This window comes from Trifolium pratense, linkage group LG7, assembly GCF_020283565.1.
Source record: "Trifolium pratense cultivar HEN17-A07 linkage group LG7, ARS_RC_1.1, whole genome shotgun sequence".
Lineage (NCBI taxonomy): Eukaryota > Viridiplantae > Streptophyta > Magnoliopsida > Fabales > Fabaceae > Trifolium > Trifolium pratense.
Genome location: NC_060065.1, coordinates 44,657,735 through 44,679,070, shown reverse-complemented (window position 1 = coordinate 44,679,070; position 21,336 = coordinate 44,657,735). Strand labels below are relative to the sequence as shown.

The 21,336-nt window shown below is 30.6% G+C and overlaps 1 protein-coding gene across 1 annotated transcript; it reads right to left on the bottom strand.

The window, feature by feature from the left end:
- Positions 1–10,787: 10,787 nt before the first annotated feature.
- Positions 10,788–16,127, bottom strand: LOC123895235 (cyclic nucleotide-gated ion channel 4-like). Its single transcript, XM_045945470.1, has 8 exons — positions 15,442–16,127; positions 14,260–14,472; positions 13,451–13,770; positions 12,801–12,909; positions 12,232–12,468; positions 12,024–12,110; positions 11,300–11,565; positions 10,788–11,156 (listed from the first exon to the last, which is right to left on the bottom strand). Exons 1-8 carry the CDS (start codon positions 16,021–16,023, stop codon positions 10,904–10,906), a joined length of 2,067 nt encoding a protein of 688 aa, XP_045801426.1. The 5' UTR covers positions 16,024–16,127; the 3' UTR covers positions 10,788–10,903.
- Between the last annotated feature and the right edge of the window lie 5,209 nt (positions 16,128–21,336).

The following is a 21,336-nucleotide window of genomic DNA, read 5'->3' as shown; positions in this document are numbered from 1 at the left end:
CATCCAATAATGTGAGTTTAATTAATTATTTTACCCGACGGTACACATGAACTTTATCTTCAAGAATTTAATTTATATGCACTGTCAGTGTAAAGTTATTTTGCACATGCGTCCAATAATATACCGACACATCATGTATGGTCATTAAAAACACATGATGTGTCACATTCATTAAATGATGTGGCAATGCATTATTGAATGTATGTGTAAAAAAGATTTACACCGACAGTGCACAACAATTAAACTCTATCTTCAATACAATAAAATAGATGTACAAAAAAGAACCACACTCAAAACAAAAATGTATAATACAATTAAATATTTATCATAGTGCATAAATGAAAATGATGCATCAACATACCAATTACCATTATCTAAGCATCAACATACCAATTACCATTATAAATTGCTTGCACCATTTCCATCTCAAAATACAGTCACATTGGTTATGCGTATAGACTTGTTATACCAGGCAACATGAATGAAAGAAAAAGAAATTTGAAGAATAAAAATAGAGAGAAGAAATTCATGTGGAAGAGATAAAAATAGAAAATGGAGAGACATAGCGCTGTCAAAAAAGAAAGACCCCCAAAAAATTCAACCCATCCATAAAGAATTCTTTCAAAAATAAATAGTGGATTCTAATAGCGAATAAAATTTCAACTTGCTACACATGTATATGATAATGTAAAAAATGTCCAAAAAAATCCCATGTATGATGATGTAGAACAAAAATGGAGGAAAAAAAGCAGAGTTGTTTGTTTGCAAAATGGAGGAGAGGGAAAAAAGGGTTCTCAAGAAGAAGAAACGTCACCATTTATGATGAAATATAATTACAAAGTAATAATAATGTAGTATCTTGGGAAGAGAGGAAGTTTTTTTACGATGAAGGTGAATGAAAACTGAATAGTAGTTATTATTTTGACAGAGTAGTTATTATTATTATTATTATTATTATTATTATTATTATTATTATTATACTATTAATTAGTGAAAATTGAGAATATCAAGGATGTGTGAAGGGAATTTGGGCAGAGTAGTTATTATTATTATTATTATTATTATTATTATTATTATTATTATTATTATTATTATTATTATTATACTATTAATTAGTGAAAATTGAGAATATCAAGGATGTGTGGAGGGAATTTGGGCGGGATATGTTGAAAACGTTTAGGCGCTAATTGTTGTTAGCACTGTATTCTATTTTAATATATAAAGGATTTGAATGTTAATTTTTTATCTTTATCGATTTTAATTATGTTTATATATTGTGCATTTATATATTTAATTTTAAATTTAAATTTTAAATATGTATCTCAGCCGTATCATATCGAGAATTTTGAAAATTTTCCAGTGCCACCGTACCGATATCGTATGAGTATCGTGTCAAGATTCGTTTGATGATGCTTTAAACATTGAGGTACCGACTGTATTGCAGAAGACATGAGTCAACAAGAGGTTCCTGAAACTCAACTTGAACATGTTGATCCAGATGTGAACTGGCCTGAGGTGGTTAAGAAAGCATGGGCAACTATGGCTAAAGGAGATAAACCGTTATGTCGAAATAACAAAAGAAGAAAGATAAACGCTTATCAAGAAAGGCTAACTAGAAATTCATGAAATTGTATGCTGTTATTAGCTATTTTTCCATTATCCAAATGTTTAGACTTATGCTAAAAACATGTTTGATGATGGCTATGGACTGTGGTTCGGAAACTTGTTCGGGCTATTAAATTGAGGATGAATAGGGGATATTAAACTTTGGTTCGAAAACTTAATTTTCAGGTAAAAACTCATTTTTTGCAGCATCAATCGATCCATGCACAGACCAATCGATTTACCGACCTTCTAATGCTGAATTTTTTTTTTTTTTTGGCAAAATTATACAGTAGGTCAATTGATTGACAAACTGTTTCTGATATAATTAATCGATTGATACCGCATATAAGTGAGGAAAAAACTACATTTTTAAGGTCCTAATGATCCCCGATTCATACTAGTATAATTCACGACTATTGCCCATGATTTTTAGCATTGTTTAACAATACAAAACAGGTTAAAGAAAGTACAATGGGAAGAGGTATACATAATACTTAGTTACTAACTACATAGTTCCATGGAATGGGTGGTACAAGTAGACTAATACTTTAGAAGAATTGATCATGACGTGGTTAATTCTAAACCACAACTTTATCTAGCCTTTGGCGATGAAACTAACTTTGCGAGGAAGGATTCTCCATTACTACTGAGAATCAGTTTATTTAAATTTTGAGCTGAGGTGGTACTCTGATCTATATTTAATATTAGGGATTACAGTCTGGCCTTCGAAACTTGCTCACCTTGAAGTGTTCGTGAGTTATAAAATGAACCAAGTTAATTAATGTGTATATTTTCAATTTTAGGGGTGCCGATATAAATAGAATGTCTATTTTATTTCCTGATGTCTAGAGGCTCATTGCTTATATATAAAAAAAAAACTTACAATAATTATGATGGATGCTCGTTTGTTAGGATTGATTAGAGTTAGTTTCGTTTATGTTACTTTTTTTGTAAATATTATCTGTTTGGGTTGATTTGCATTTTTGTGTGAATTTTCTGGGTTAGCTTTTTGCCCTCAATATTTGTACTTTTTTTATTTTTTATTTTATCTAATTTTTTTAATTTGCTTAAAAAAATCTTACAATAATTATTTAGACTTTTTTTTACCAAATATAATTATGCAGATATTGATTGAACTTTGTAAAATATTTGATATCTTTTAGGGCTCGTTTGGATTAACTTATTTTTGAGCTTATGCAAACAACTTATGCAATATAAATTAGGTTTTATGTTATTTTACAAGTTTCCACTAGTGAAAATTATATTTTTATAAACTATTTTATCATAAATTACCTTGACAAACTTATAATAATACATAAAAAATTATTAATTTACATAAGCTGTTTTGCATAAGTTCAAAAATAAGCAAATCCAAACGGGCTAATATGTTACAACTTATTAATGAGAAATTCTTAAGTGAATACTCACATACGCATTAATGATTAACCACAATCAATAAAAATATAAGAGTATTTTGAATTGAATTATATTTTAATTTTTTTGGTTTACAATGGAGCTAAAGATCTAACCTAATTATATAATTAATATTTTTTTTTGTTTACAACAGAACTGAGGATCGAACTTAAGTCCTCTAACATACTACATAAATCTCTTACCACTAAACTAACCATAGTGACTTAAGAAATTAATATTTGTTGACAGGTGTATGAAAGAAATTTTGTTAATTAGGTGGAAATTCAAAGGAATAATCCGTCAAATTTCTCTTTTAAATATTGAATTTCCTTTGCTAAAAAATAAAATAATAATAATAATAATTGGTCAAAAAATGGTCAGAAAAAAATGAATAAAATAATCACTTATAAATATGGTCAAAAAGACAAATAATTTCTTGATTTAGACATTAATTTATAAATCCAATTATATTATTTTTTTAATATTTTCATTATGCATATAAGTAATACTCCCTTCGGTCCTTTTTATAAAAGATAGTTGACTTTTTAGATTCATTCAATAATTAATGTATCTGGGCTAAAATATAAATCAAATACATCAAATTTGCAATGAATCTAAAAAATGGATTTCTCTTATAAAAATTACATTTTTTTAACATACACCTCAAGAATCTAAACACTCGAGTATTCTTTGGAAATTAAATTTGCATATGATGAAGTTGTCGTTGAAGATGGTGGTGAAGTTGGTGGTGTTACTGGTTGTTATTGTGAGTATTTAGCCAGGATATGCACAAGAGATTGGTAGTGGACAAGTGATAGAAAATGCACAATCGATTAAGAGTGCACATGAGGATCGCTGGTGTTGCCCCGGATTCCCATGGTGTTGCCATCATCTTCGAAAAAAAATTCCCCTTTTGTTGCCCTAAATCAGTGTAGGTTTAAGACAAATCTATTGCATATGTAATATTTGAATTATGTATAAGTTTAATTTAATTAAGAAATAATACATCATTTTCTCTATTGTTGTTAACATCTTATGATACATCTTTTTACTAGTTTATCATTTTTTTTAAGGCAAGGTGAACATTATACTACATATGTTTGATCTGCAAAATATAAGTACTGAACAGAATAATACACGAGAGTACAAAACAAAACAACACATGACAAAGTTTAAAATGTTGATCAAATTTTATCTTGTAAGATGTTTAATGGACAAAATATTATTTTGATAAACAACTTGTGCATAGGATAAAAAGTTGACATGTGATTCACTGGAGGACAAGAATTTTAGTTTTTGTCCAGTTCCTTGGCACCCGGTTTATTCAGTCCCAGGAATAGTTTTGACATTAAACATAGTACAGCTAAAGTTATGTTGTCCAGTTCTTTATTTTTTGGCAGATCAAACACAATTTTTAGGGTAAAAAATAAATACTTCAAAATAAATTGTCAAACAACTTTTAAAAGAAATATTCAACTTTGAAAATAAATTGCCAAACAACTTTTACAAAAATATTCAGCTTCCAAACATTTGACCTATATGAATAGTGCGAACGATGGTCAAATGACAAGTAAAAATGAACGGATGGAGTAACATTTAATATATTATAGTTTTCTAGGAAAAAAGAAATATTATTGGTAGTAAATTTTAGATTCAAAATTATAATAATAATAATAATAATAATAATAATAATAATAATACGGTCGTTGTGGTACTGGTTTCATAACTTATGTACCACATTATGGGATTCGAGGAATTCAATCATGTTACGATTGTGAGCTTCATGTCGTGTCGATGCGTATAATCATCCAAGACCGATATGTCAGGCCTCTGAGACCGGCTCACCTCAGAGTGTCCTTCGAAAGTTAAAACGAACAAGATAATTAATATGTGATACACCTTTATATTATTATGTTTATGAAATAGTGTTATGATATTATGTTAGAGACTGACAATCAGGATCAAGAAACTATTAGTTCATCAGTTTCTCGGGTGTAGTCACCATTAGTCGGAATCCACAGAGGCTTAGTAATCTCACCCCACGGTTATCAAATTTTTTTAGATAAGCAGGTTGATCGAGATATCGTGGTCAGAAAGCATGAAGATTCGGATAGGTGGATTACGATATGGAGCTGACAACATGTTAATCTTATCATTGCATAAGATTCAGTTACTTTATGTTCAGTAGTTAGCTCAATGTATGCATTTAGTGGATGATTGTAATCCTATTCATGTATTTGATCTTTATGTAATGAAAATTAATGTTTTCCAATTCAGTTATGTATGCTTCTACCGATATTCTAGATAAATCAATATATGGGGTGTTATATCTATGTTTATTACTCCTTCCGTTCCTTTTTACTTGTCGTTGGCACACATGTCAATGCACAACTTAAATCACTAATATCTTTAATTATATATTATAAAAAATTGTAATTTTATATTTAGAGAATAATCATCGAGACAAATTGAACAATATTATATGCTATAACATTTGTTTTTTTATATATCAATAAAAAAATATGGTCAAAATAGGTTATATGAATAGTGCGAACGATGGTCAAATGTTATAAAAAGGAACGGATGGAGTAATCCATTTCAAATTACTTGTCATTTTAGAAAGAAAGAAAAAATTGTTTCAAATTACTTGTCGTTTTGATAAATTAAGGTTATATTTTGTCTATTATATCTATATGGAAATTCCAAATATTTAGGAGTAGTTGTTGAAACCGTAAAAGATTTAATATATATTTGGAAAACTAAAGTTTGTTTTATATATATTAAATTTACTGGAAAGAGGCAAGTCCACAGAATCGCAACCAATTAATAAAGTGATAAGTTATCGTTCTCCACAGAGATTGTGCCAAAATTACTAGTTTCGCTTAGGAATTTAGATAGTTTTGTATTCGCTTTGTTGTTTAGAGATAGTTGTGCTGATAAAAATAAATGGCAGGAAAGTAAATGACAGATAAAAGTAAAGTGGTGCGTGTGTGTCCACACGGGGTGGTTAAGTGTTTTTGAATCCCTCCCTTACTCCTGCTTGGTGGTTAATTTCCCTTGTTCCCCTCTATTAGGATTAGTCTTATAAAATAGGTTCAGAAGCACTCTTTGCATATTTCTATTACAAACTGGTTAGAGCCTAGTTTAGGTTGTCTTTACTCTGCTTATATGTATCTTCGCCCCAGTCGGTTCCATTTTTTTGTTTAAACTTAGGTATCCTTACCCTTAAGGCTCAATGATGTCACAAGCTGTCACGTGTGCCTAAACTAGTCTAAACTCTAACTTCAGGTAGAATTTATCGTTCTTAACTTAGCTTTAGTCCTACACTAAAACCGCAGATACTGAATTTAATGGTCTCATATAAGCTCTAGCGTACCGTCCTTTGATCTGGATAATTAGCTTCGTTTCCTATCTGATATCCACTAATTTCCTTAGAGTTTTTTCTAATGTGATCGGTATTAAAATAAAGAATAAAAACCGGACAATAAAAGAGTTTCAATAGGAACAATTGAATTTAAACCCAAATTATACAAAGCCAAGCATTCGTAAGGGAGTTCATCGACTCCACCTAACCTAGAAAAAATAAATTACAAAGACAATAAAGAAAAGAACCTTATTGGTCTTGGAGTTCATTGACCCTCTTTGCCACCTCCTTAGAGTTCTCCTAACTCTAGAGTGAATATTGAATATGCTCCAATATTTCTGAATGAATAATAGTGAAGGAGGAAGACTCTATTTAAAGTTCTTCAGCTGGGTTTGAGCTTTTTCTCCGTGTCCATCGCACCCATCGTGGCCACGATGGATCATATCGTGGTACGATGGGAGATCTTCTCTAGATTTTCTATTTTCTTTAACCGTATTTCATCGTGCATTACAAGTCATCGTGGTAAGGTGGGAAGGATTTGTTGCAAATTTTCTTCAATTTAAACTGTCTTCTCATCGCGTCACGCTGGATCTCATCGTAGGTACGATGGATTGCGCTGTTTATTACGTTTTTGCCCTTTTTGCTGTTTTTTCCACTTTTCTTGCTTATCGGCCAATTAACTTCAGTTTTCCCGATATTTAATTGCTTTTGAGCTTCAAATGCTATTAAAACTACCCTAAATTACTACTAAAAACATCATATAATTGACTGTTATCACAAAAAAAAATTGGTGAATTAAAATAAGAATATAATAGTAAGATAAGGTGCAAAAATACACTTTCTTAATTTATCGTATTTTTTTAAAAATGACAAGTAATTTGAAATGGAGGGATTAATATATTATAGTTTTCTAGGAAAAAAAAATTATTGTTAGTAAATTTTAGATTAAAAATTGATAATAATAATAATAATAAAAATAATAGTAATATATGATGTATATATTTCATTTGTTTAATCATATTGTTTTAATTACAATAATTATGAAAGGTGCTCGTTTGTTAGGATTGATTATAGATATTTCATTTGTGTTATTTTTTTGTCTGTATTATATTTGAGTTGATCAACACTTTTATGTTGATTTCCTAGGTCAGATTTTTGCCCCAATATAGGTACTTTCGTGTTTTTTTTTTTTTTTTTTTTGCTTTAAAAAACTTGCAATAATTTTGCTATTATTTTTTTTGACCAAACATAATTATGCAGATATTGATTGACTTTCTAAAATATTTTGATAGCTTTTCATATCTTACAACTTTTTTTTAAAAATAGGTATTTTTTTTTTTTTTTACAAAAAGAGGGCAGAGCCCAAAAAAAAGGTAATATCATACAACTTATTAATATTATATAAGGACACCAATTGTTAGTTGGTTTAATGGTAATTGACGCTGAACATAATAGGGAGGACCACGGTTCGATCCCCGAAACTGCGGTCGAGAGGACGATGAAACTACTTGATGTCAGAACTGACCTCCAAATCATATTAGGTTGTACAGTGGGTTGTGGCTCGGATACTTGTGGTGAAGTAAAATATATATATATATATATATATATATATATATAAAATAGTATTTTGAATTAAATTATAATTATAATTTTAATAGATATCATTTCAATAATTTAAATTTATAATAAACTCCATTTTTTTGTACAATAAATTATTAATTTTTTACATATGTATGAAAGAAATTTTGTTAGGTGGAAATTCAAATGAATAATTGGTCAAAAGTTTCTTTTTTAAAATAGAAATTCCTTTGCAAAAGAAAAAGAAAGAAAATAATAATAATTGGTCAAAAAAATGGTCAAATATTAATGAATAAAATAATCACTTATAAATATGATAAAAAAGACAAATAATTTTTTATTTAGACATTATCTTATAAATCCAATTATATTATTTTTTTTAATGTTTTCATTATGCATATAAATAAGTACATTTTCTTAACATACATCTCAAGAAACTAAACACTTGAGTATTCTTTAGAAGTAAGTTTGCATATGATGAAGATGTCATTGAAGATGGTGGTGAAGTTGGTGATGCTACTGGTTGCTATTGTGAGTATTCAGTTATCCTATGCACAAGAGGTGCATAACACACAAGAGATTGGTAGCAGACAACCGATAGAAAGTGCACAGTCGATTAAGAGTGTAAATGAGGATAGGCATGCTCCTCCAATATTATGTTGTCCTGATCTCCCCTTGTGTTGCAAAATTCAAGGAAGGTTTAAGACAAATCTATTTCGTATGTAATATTTGAATTATGTATAAGTTTAATTTAATTAAGAAATAATACATTCTTTTTCTCTGTTAACATTTTTATGATACATTTTTTACTAGTTCATTATTTTCTTTTTGAGTGTCACTTTTGACAATTATGCACTATATATTCACATTATTTGCTTTGACCATAATTTTTATTAATATATAAAAATAAATATTAGTGTATAAGATATTGTTGAATTTGTCTCGACGAGTATTTTTAAAATATAATATTTTCATAATTTTTTATAATAGATAATTAAAGACATTAACGATCAAAATCGTACGATAACATGTGTGTAGTAATCTAAAACCACATTTTAAAAGGAATATATATATATATATATATATATATATATATATATATATATATATATATATATATATATATATATATATATATATATATATATATATATATATATATATATATATATGGAGATGGAGTAAAGTTTTGTTTGGGATGAGGAAGATTGGGGATTTGGTTGGAACGGAGAGGAAGATTAGGAATTTGGCTTTAGATGAGAAAGACCTAAATAATTCAATCTTTAATTTGGTTCATATAGTGTGTTAGAAATTTGATTGCATATGTGGAGTGCCATATTTTTTAAAAATGAAATTTGAGAGTGGAATTTTTTTGGAGTGCCATATTTTTTTAAAATGAAATTTGAGAGTGGAATTTTTTTTATTAATCCCGTTGAATTTGACTTATTTTTGAGCTTATGAAAATAGCTTATGCTGCAAATAAATAAATTTTTATGTTAATTCATTAGTTTTCACTAACAAATTGTATCTTTATAAGCTATTTTCTCATAAAATACCTTGAAAAACTTATAATAATATATAAAAGCTTATTTATTTACATAAGTTGTTTCGCATAAGTTCAAAAATAAATCAATCCAAGAGTGTTTATAATATTAAACTTTGACCATTTGAAACAACGCCTCAAGTGTATGTGGATTGCCATATAGGTAATTAATGTCTCAGTTCATGCAACCTAACAAGAGTGCTTAAACATAGTAATATACTAATATTCTTTAATCTCCAAATGCTCAAAGTAGTATCGTCATGGTTCCTCAAGGCAAACGTGATTCTTTCATCAATTTTCTTTAGTATAAACTTTATAGCGAATAAAGAACTCCCTCTCCCAGAATAAAAACTAAAAGCTCTGATATATCAGTTGTTGGGAAAAATAACATGCATAGGCATAGAGAAAATTGTTACAGCGCATGGACTACCCTCCCAACCATCCCACGGCCCCCAATATACTCACACTCTCCAAAGCAAATATTTAAACTAAGTCAGATATAAGTTTATAGTGCTACTGACTGGTGCGTTGAAAAAAGGAACTCGAAGTCTCTATATATAGCATTGAGCTCCTCCACACCCTTCACTTCTCTAAGCAATGCGAGACTTCTCCAATATAATTTCGTTGATTTTTTTTTTCAATAGTAATGTTGTACTTATATTACAATCAACCTGAACACTATAATCTCTGTTAGAAGTCTCATATTGCCTAGAGATATGACATAGATAGCTTTTATAAGTGCAGTGCAAACCTCAACTCTCAAGCTAGTTTTTGTGGTTGAGTAAAGGCCTATCAAATTCTAATATGGTATCAGAGCTTATCCTAGATTCATTTGTTGTTTGTTGTGAAGACCTCCTGAATTCGGGCCACCCGTTGTTGTTGATTCCACGTTCCAGCTTGCTCAGTCCTGGACGTGAGGGGTGTGTTAGAAGTCCCACATTGGCTAGAAATATGGCATAAATAGTTTTTATAAGTGTAGTACAAACCTCAACTCTTAAGCTAGTTTTTGTGGTTGGTATAACTATATAGGCCTCTTAAATTCTAATAACCCCTTGTGTTCCCCTCTCAATTTGATTGGTATGAATGAGGTAGAATAATATAGTTTTGTTTGGAATGGGCTGGGAAGAAGATTGCGGATTTGTTTAGAATGGGAAAGAAGATTAGGAATTTGACTTTGGATGTCAAACACGAAAAAAATTCAATACTTCAATTGAACCCATATCACGTACCACAAATCTGATTGCATATGTTGAGTGTCATATAAACACTTAATGTGTCAGCTCATGGTTAAAATAAAGTTCAAAAGTACAATAATGTAAAGAGTAAATAAAAATAACCATTGTACCAAAACTCTACATATACATCACTACTATACATTAATCATTTCCACAAACATGATATTATGAAGAGTCAAAATCATCTTGATTAGGCTTTGGTGAGGTTAACAAAGCTGTATACAGACGAAGTCTATCCTCTTCCATAGATGTAGACCTTGATAAAGGTCTACGAGGCCTAATAAAAGATAACGAAGTCAAAGTCAATCTATGTCTGTATCTTCTCCAAGCCAACTGAATTGCCACAGCAGCCCAAGTTCTCCAACCAGGTGAGTAATATCTAACACTTCTCCTAACATTTTCCTTTGTAAATGTGTACCTAAAATATGGTTTGCCATAAGAAACCATGAGCCATTTATCACAAATTATATAAAAAATAATAATTGATATTTGATAATTTTGTGATTAATTTTTTTTTTATTTTTTCACGCCAATAACATGATTAAAAGAAGTACTATATACCTAAAATGTTGTGTCACATATTTGACATCCTCAGCTTCAAGTCCAAATACCTCTGTTGTTTCAAGTGTGACCAAGGTTGATGATGATGTCGGAAGGCGCGGTATAAATGGCCTTCTTAAACACCATGATAGAAGCTCATCACCACTAAAGTTTCCTGGCCCTAACATGCAACAACTTTTTACTCCATCTCTTAGGACTTGGGTACTTTGAAGATGACCCCTTACTACAAATAGCATTCTTTGAACTGGATCTCCTTCTCTTGTTAGCTGTATGTATAACATAATTAACCATACATAATCCATGTTTCTAGTTTAATTTTTGATGCAATGTAGGTGTAAAAAAATTACAATGTTAACCAATTATAACCAATTAGTATGTGTAATTTTAGAAATTATTATAATACAGGTTAAATTTTTTTAATAATACGATGATTATGATTTGTTGACCGTGAGATATTGGTTAATGCATTAATACATAGTAGTATATGCAATATATATATATATATATATGCTATTAGCATTAGAATGATCAAATTAGATCCATTGTAGTCGTTGTTTTCATGCAGTCGCACATTTAGGGAGTCGGTAACCATCCGATCATGATCAAATGATCCAGAAAAAAATGATTTTAAATTTTATTTAATAATCTAAAAATGGTGAGCTTGAATCTTGACCTTTCGATCTAGATTAGACGGTTACCGTGGCAAATTGAATTTAGAACTTACTGTTTCTCCCTTTGTGAATACAAGGGACTTGACACGGTCACAAATGTTCTCTAGCACCAATTCATCCATATGCTGAAATAATGGCACCTAAAACAAAATATTGAAGCATTAACATTCAAGTCTTTTTCCCCTCATGTGAAAGTGATCATTGCCACCTTTAATCTAAAATCATAAGCAAAAAGAGGTAATCAAAATTTGGTAACATTACCTGTCTCACCAAACCCAAACAAAGATGGTATTTGATGTCCCTTCTCAAACCCTCGGGGAGGTTTTTGATCAATTGGCATTCATCAACCCCGCGCATCGCAGCCCAACATTGTCTCTCGTAGTTACGAACACGTTGTCGGAGTCCTTGTGGTAAGCGTCTTTTGTTCATCCACCATTCAATGTTCTTCATCTTCAATTTCATCTCTCGTTTCTTGGATGTTGTAGCATGTAAAAATACCTAACATTCACCATATAAAAATTAAATAATAAATTACTTATTTTTGTTTGAATCTATCGAAACTCGGAAGTACTTGAATTTGATCTCTGACTTAAAAAATTATTAAAAAAATGAAAGAAAAAAAGAAAGACTTTAACTTCTGGCAGAATTTTGAATTATCAAAAGTCTTTTTTTCTTAAGAATTGAAGGGCTAAAAAAAGCAATTTATGTCACCAAAATAGAACTAATCTTCCAAAACAAAATGGTGTGTATATTTACACAAGTAAAAAAGTGTTGAAATATTTTTGTTATATATGTGACCCCAAATTGAGTGTATTCTATTATGTACATACCTTGATGTTTCCGATTAGCATAGTGACTAGAAGGAGGCCACTGGTCAACACAATAATATTGAAAACGGTTTCCATCCTTTCTGTTGTGCTCTGGAGGTTCCCAAAAGTGCTGATCATGTCAACAACAAAATTGTGATAATTAGATATAGTGCATATGAAGCATCAATAACTTCAACCAAGTTGTCCTCGTACGTAGCTCAATTAATAAGGACATTGCAAATTATTATAGGGACTAGGGTTCGAACCCGGTACTCCCACTTATTCGCCTTAAAAGATGAAATTCTAGCAACTAGGCTACTTGACCAAAAAATAAAAGTAACTTCAACCAAATTGTGAAGCATCAATAACTTAAAAGGGCCGAAATTCTAGTCATTGCAATTGGACTATTTAGGGAAGAAAAAAAATGGCTCTAATATTTATCCATATTTTATCGTAATATAAAAATTTGAAACAGTTCCGTTAAGGTAACTCAGTTGGTAACTACTAGGGATATTATTGGAGGAGGGACATGTGTTCGAATCATGAATTCCACATTTTTCCACACAAGTAAGTTTAGTCACTAGCTACTAGACAAAAAATATGCTGCAAAATTACCTAAGAGTATTGATTCAAAAAAAAAAAAACATGAAGTGTATGTTATGAAAAATTACCTAAGAGTCATTAAGCCCCAAAAGATAGGGAGGAGTATCTTTTCCAATCGACTATTATTTGTTAAAAGTTGAACACTCCATTCATAAACTCCATATTCATAGTTATCAGCAGTATCTAAACATGTAAACCTTGCATCTTTGTTATGTGCCCATATCAACCTTGTTTTCTCTAATTTCTTCATCATGCTATAGCTTCCATAATATATTGGTTCTTTGCAACACATTGTTCTTAAACCACAACCTGTTGTTGTCTCACATTGCTCTCCTAAACACTTCATTCCCCTTTGAAGTCCCAATAAATACCAACATGCCCCTGCTGCCTGTTTTACCATATATACACAAAATTGCATAGTTAACTATGTTTTTTTTAGAAGAAGCAACCATAGGTGAAGTATGTTATATATCTTGTTGTCTAAGTTTGGAAAACATTATAATTATAACAAAAACTTAATATTAATTACATAAATATTAGTGAATGTTTTAAAAAATTAATATTTAATATTTTTTATTAACAAATGTAGCATGATCAAAATTGGACATGATAGAATTTGTTCCTATTTTAGACTCATGTTTACCAACAAGTAAAGCATAGCACTTTTTTTTTTCGACTACACATTTTGTAGTCTACGAATTTGGATCCTCACATATTGAAGTCCGTTAGGAGGTTATACGATCTCACTATTAAAACTAAAACTAACTGAATTACAAAATAGTTACATTAATTACACTAACAACTTTTTAAATAATATATGTCAAATTTGCAATGGGGATTTATATTAAAGAAAGAACAGAGTATTATAGAGACTTACATGGGAAGCAACAAAATAAGCGATCATGTTGAGAGCGAATCCCCACCAAATTGTTCCAAAAATGTAACCAGCTGCGAGTTTGCGACGCACAAAGTTGACAGAGTGAAAAATTTTAGGAAGGTATTGAAAGAGGAACATCGTCAACAATACAGTCATCACCCGCGTAATTGATCCTTCTTTTAACATAGACGGAATTGTCACCCATAACACAATCTACAAAACAGTGACATTTTAATAATTTCACATATGTTAAGAAAATTATGTTGTATATTAAATTTTTCTATTTTGTATAAAAAAAAATTAATTAAAAGCATTTTTATAAAAATAATAGTAATTATGTATCTAGTAATTTAAAAACTGACTATATTTATGGGCAAATTTATTTTTTTATCATATGAAATGCACACACTAATGGCCGCAATGTATTATAGTGATTTAGTGGTCAATAATATATTTTCACAAGTCTGTAAATTCTTAATCATCATTAAGCTATACTCCATCACAACAAGTATTCACTATAATATACCCAAAATACATATATTAGATCCAAAGCACATAAAAGGTATGCATGATCATATGATTCATGAAGTTATGTGTGTCACGGTGTGTGTGATGCAGGTAAGGTTAGCACCACAATCTGCATGTATAAAAACAAGACGTTTTCATGCTTGTCGTCTCCTTTATTTGCCAGCTCAGAATTATGCAACATGACAAAGTACTATTTGAGCGGAACATTTTCAAAAAGAAAACAAACTGAAAAAAAAATATGTTTGTGATCGAATCAGCTTAGCTCAGTTAGTAAGGAACAAAATTTGAACCTCAGACACCCCAGTGGCAGAACCAGAAATCTTTTAAAGTATAGGCAAAATCTCAGTTTTGCACTAAAAAAATTTAGTTTTGAATAAAATATCTCAGTTTTGTCCTAAATTAATTCTTAAAAATTTTAATTTTGTCCTAAAATAACTCCTAAAATTCTAAAAAAATTGGCTCCGCCCCTGAGACACCCATTTATTCAAGGATGAAATTTCTAGTCAATAAACTATGTGACAAAGAAAAATCATATTTTCTTATTACATAATTGCATTTTGTAATCTGCAAGCAAAAATCTTAAACGATATTCATTTTAAAGTGAAGGAAGTACAAATTTATATTCATATTATGATGTAATAAATAAATAATTACCTGAGGAAGAGGGAGGATGACAAAGATATCAAAGAAAAACCCCTTATTAGATTTGAAGTAAGGAAAAACATGTGTAGAAGAAGTACGAGGACGAGTAGTACGATGAACAAATCCAAAAGAGGAGCGTTTCTCAATATACAACTGTAACCAAATATTCCATAGATGTAACGCGTCCGTCATGCAACGGATAACGGTGACGGTAACTAGTAACCAACCGTCAATAAACAGACACATACACGTGTCACTTATAGACAACGTGTAGAAAAATAATGGATCCACAAATAAACCCATTGCACATACCAATAGAAATATCCGGTTCCATTCTTCAATCCATTTTCCTCTCGGGTCAAGTATTACCCTACTCAATGAAAATGATGAACAACGTGATGAAGATGAACCATTGAAAACAATGTCGTTGTTTTTGGTTCTGGTTTTGGTTTTGGCCTCAATTTCTTCTTTTTCGTCTTCCTGATACTCGTCCTCGCTTTCGTCCTCGTACACGACATTGTTGTAGTAGTTAACAACGTCGTTTTCGTCGTCGGTGGTGTTGTAGTAGTAGTTTTGCATGTGTGAGGGTGCCATGGATGGAGGATGAAAAAGCTAGAGAGATCTTTGGATTTTGCTTTTGAAGTGTGTTATAGCTATATATTGAAGATGGATGTATGTATATAGAGGAAATTAGTGATAATAAGGACAATAATTGGAGTTGGGGGTATTGCTTATATTAAGGGAAATGGAGTGCATGCAAAGGGTGAGAGTGAGGTGGGAAGAGAGAAGTTTGAGAGGAAATTGTTGGAAGATAGCTAGCTTTTGGAATATAATGACGTTGCTATGCCTCTACTCTCACTCCACTTATGTGTACACTGCGTGGATTTGGATTTGGAGTAGGTTTCACATTTTCACTAATAAACATTTCAATTTTTAGTTTGATATTTTTTTTTTTTTTTACCATCGGTTTAATCTAGTTCAGGGATCAGTTTTTAGATCAAGTGGTTTCAGCCCCCTCTCAATCGTAGTTGTGAGGGATCGAACCGTGGTCCTTCCTACCAAGTTCAGCGTCAATCATCACTGAACCAACTAACGATTGATGATATATTTTCTCTTTGTAACAAAATAAAGAGAGTACCAAGCATATACTTTTATTTTGATTTCTTACCCAAAATATATCCTTTTATTAAAAAGTATCTTATGATAAAATAATATGATACAAGAATTTTGGACTTAATTGTATTTCTATTATCTTTGTTGGAGAATCTGCGGGGCATAAAAGGTGAAATTTTTTCTCTATAACCGAATTTTTTCTATACACGAGAGTTAAAAATCGAACATTTGATCACCTATTTAAGAGGTCTAAGACTCGAATTTTGTGTCTTTTATTAAGACAAAATATATATTTTAGAACTTATTAGCACCAAATATATAGTTGTATATCGGTACAACCGGTTGAAGCCATAATTTAGAGGTTATATTAGTTCGACTTTCGGTCTGATTTTTAAAACATTATTTTATACAGCATTTAGTCATTTATATTTAAAATAAAAATTATTAAAAAGTTAAAATGACTAATGTGTTGAAGAGATTAGATACTACTAACATTTATATACAATAAATGTTGGACTCAACTATGTTGGAAAGTTCGGGAGAGCTCGGAAGAAACAATGGGTCAATGCTCCATGATTTCAAAGAGAGGAAGACACCATATCTCCAGCCAACAAAACCTTAAGGAATTAGGTTAATGAGTCATCTCTCTTATAAATTCAACATTCTTCTCATAGATAGTTGATGTGAGACTTGACTACTCACACTTGAAATCCAACATTCCCCACCCCAAGTGTGAGTTCTCGCATCCTATAGTTGATCCAATACCAGGATCCCCTCCCGCTCTCTCACCAAACCGAACCACGGCTCTGATACCCACTTGTTGGAAAGTCCGAGGGAGCTAAGAAGAAACAATAGGTCAAAGCTCTGTGATCTCAAAGAGAGGGAGACACCAAACGTTAAGAGGTCCAATATATAGCTTTGGTTTCCCTCTTGCTTTACCACTCTAAGCGATGTGAGACTTCTCCAATAGCTAATTTTTAACCTCTTTTTTTGTTTAAGAAACTGGGCGTTGTAGGACTTGACAATCAACCACGGCACCCATTTGAGAGTTGTTCCATTGTATTAATCCTCCTAGAAATTGGTAGCAAGTCAGAGAATTTGATACTTAATCAGTGTGTATGTATGTAAAGGAGCTGTTGTATAGCATGAACTGTTTGAAATTTATATTGGCATGGATTGTGATCGATATATTCTCCAACATTTTCAGACAAGACATTTGAAGTGAACCTGCATGCTGCAGCCTCCTTTGCCAGTGTCCTGCCGCTCAACAGCCAACATGGTTGAAGGTAGGTTCTTCACCTTGTCAAAATCAAACGCCCCTGCTGAAGGGCCCCATGCAACAAACACTTGGGCCCGACGCTGCATCTTGGGCTTTATATCATTTATGCACATGTTAAATATCATATAAGTAGCTAGCGAGTGAAATGTCGTGGGATGGGTAGCTCAACTAGTTTGAACTAAGAGTTAAATATGTTAAGATGTAAAAGAAATCGGATTTAAGTTATGGTGAAGGAGAAAAATACTGACATTCATAATTAATTACTGACTTTGGGCAATGGTTTCAAAAAATTATCATATAAGTGTCAAAAAAAGTGTCTTGTTCAAAAAAAAGTGCCAAAAAGTCTTCTTTGAGGGAAGAAAACAGTCTTGAAAGGAAGAGAAATATTCATACGATTAACCATATGATTGAAAACCTAAACATTGAAGAGGGTGTAGTCCACTCTCATTCTCTACCAATCCTAATTTGATTATCATGGATTATATATTAAGGTACACATTCTAGATTATTTCACAAGAAAAGGTACTCATTCTTGATTCTTAATTATTTCTTGTACTATTGTATTATTATGTTATTAGAATAACATCATATATAAAACATATGTATGAAATTAGCGATGCAGAGTAGTGGTTTATGTTGAAACACATGAATAATTAGCAAATAAATTTGAGCAGTTGAGGTTCGGAGCAATTTCATCCTTTGTTTGTTTGCTCATCAATTTTATTACAATTTTCTATATGTATTTACCGTATTTCATATCATACTATATAAGTATAAACATAAAAAAACAAACGTGACGTTAAAATTGAAACAATCTATGTGGTCCATTTTTGTAACAAAATATTTTGTGCAACATATTGTTATTATCCATATATATATATATACTCTTAATTTTGATTTTGTTTTGTCCTTAACTTGAATATCGTAAGTTGGTAGTTGGCATTTCAAATCTTTGGTGTTGTTTGAACTCTCAAATATATAAATCCCAAATGATTTCGTTATTATAATAATAAGACGTGAGATGAAACCAAGAAAAATATTGTTACAAATTGCCTTGAAAACGTGGAAAAACAGCAAAAACTGCTGTTTTGGCGTCTTGGGCGAAATTCTGGTGCCCCGGGCGAAATTGTACAGCAGGAAAAGGGGCTGGTTTCTGCTTCTGCGCCCCAAGCGGAAAAACTGGTGCCTCAGGCAGAAATTGCGCCCCAGGCGGAAAATCTCGTGCCTCAAGCGGAAAATTGCGCAGGTTTATAAATATAACACGTTTTCTGATATTTGTACAAGGATTTTAGGGTTTCTAAGGCCAGCAATACGGCTAGGGTTAAAATAGATCATCTTGGAAAGACTCTAGGGTTGGGGAATCACTCTATCATCTTGGGAAACACTTTCATATTGAATTTCTTGGTCACAGGAAGAAATTCGGGCTTAGGGTAGAATTAGGATCAAGGCTAATTCTTGTAACTCTATTGTGAGATTTCATTGTAATCAAGAACATCATTTGATAGTGGATCGGAGAGCTGCTCTCTCCCCTAGAGTATGTCACATTGACTGAACTAGGTAAACAATTCTCTTGTGTTCCTTTTTTCTTTATCGCTTTATTTTTTGATTTGTGATTATTATTGTCGATCTCATTATTTGATTGCTTAATCGTTATTTGCTCCACACATCAATTATTTTATTGGTGTGATTCAATCTGAATTCACAACAAATATATATGACGTGAGATGACATATATATGATTATATATCTTACTAGTCTATACAATATCATATTATGTGATAGAGAGCCTTCCTCTTCTCTCGATTAATGATTTTGAAGTCGAGTACGAGTGGTTAATGAACTCCTTTTAAGATGGATCGTTTGAAAAAATTCGAGTTCGATTTTTTATATAATCAGGTCAATTTTTTGCCAAACTTTCTTAACCTCGCAGCCGAACTCTGAATTATCGGAGTACCTCTTTCTCTTGGCCAAAAGGTTAATTAATACAAAAAAAATCCTAAATGCACTGATTTAAAAATTAAAAATAGCAATTTTGCAATAAAAATGACAGTTCTTAAACTTCAAAAAAGTTAAATACAAGCACAATTTTTATAGTGGTTTTTTTAATTTGGGCTCTAAGAACACTTTTTTTTTTATAGTGGATGTTTACCTTTTTCAACTTATTGGTCCAACTTGACTTCGATACATGCATGACCTTCTCTTTAGCATACATATAATTTTCTTAAATTTTTTATATGCATTGTGAATTTAAAATTTTACCTTTTCTTTATTAAATTATTCTTTTAGGCCTCTTTTGGATTAGCTTATTTTTGAGCTTATGCAAACAGCTTATGCAATTTTTATGTATTATTATAAGTTTGTCAAGGTAGTTTATAATAAAATAGCTTATAAAAATACAATTTTCACTAATGTGAACTTATAAAATAACATAAAAGCTAATTTATATTGCATAAGTTATTTACATAAGCTCAAAAATAAGCTAATCCAAACGGGTCTTAGTCTTGGTCACCCCGATATTTAATTCCTAGTTTCACCCTTTGTGTAAATTGTGTTCAAGTTTCGTAAACCTTGTTTATATAATATCTCTAAGAAATGTACAAACAAAAGTTGAGTGGAAGAGTCTAAAATTTCATAATAATATGAATCCTGATTAGGAGAAATATAATACTCAAATTTATTGTTTGACATGTTATGAATAAGATTTATCTCTAGCGAAATAAACCTATGAAAAAATAAAACCTCTAAAAAATAAAAATTAACAGCCCAATTACTTTGGGAAAACATTTTTATTTCAATTTTATATATTTTTTTTTTGTTAGTTTTACTTGCTACTAACAAGGAGATAAAAGACTAATTAATTAAGTGAACAATTGCCTACATTTTTCAGAAACAATAAAAATACCAAAAGAATTGTTTTTTTTATATGTTTCTAAAAATACATATTGCCTAGCTAGACTTTTATATTTTTTTCCATCAAAATAATTTACTTCAAGAAATTCACATATATTTTCTTCTTTTTTTGGTTCATGACTGACATTTTTCTATTATCAATTTAATGTAAACACATTTTTTAAAAATAAATATAGAAATACTTTCAGTAAAAAAAATTAAACTTTTCCAATAATTCACCCATATAAAAACTAAGAAAGTAATAGAGGCAAAGCATAGGAAATTATAACTATTAATGAAATGAAGGTTAAAAACATGGTGAATTATATTTAGTGAACTCAAAAATAATTATTAATTTAATAATAAATAAAAATGCAATAGTCAAAATTTATTTGTTTTTATTAAATTAATGATTTTTTTTAGTTCACCATAATGAACCAATAAATACTTGTCAAGAACTAGAATACAATTATACAAGCCAAGCCAACCCACCCACCACATCTTATGAATGCGAGGGCACTAAGATTTGCTGTGTGATTCACTTGTCTTGTTACTTCCTTAAATGGACGTTTCTGGTTTGTACACTATGAACCATATATAGAAATTCATAGCTAAAAGCCAAAGAT

Coding starts and splice junctions, on each gene's coding strand:
- LOC123895235 (XM_045945470.1), bottom strand. CDS start 16,023: ATGGCACCCTCACACATGCAAAACTACTACTACAACACCACCGACGAC. Junction 14,473..15,441: donor TCATCCTCCCTCTTCCTCAG/GTAATTATTTAT, acceptor ACTGTTTTGTAG/ATTGTGTTATGGGTGACAAT. Junction 12,111..12,231: donor GTTTGGGTTTGGTGAGACAG/GTAATGTTACCA, acceptor ATTTTGTTTTAG/GTGCCATTATTTCAGCATAT.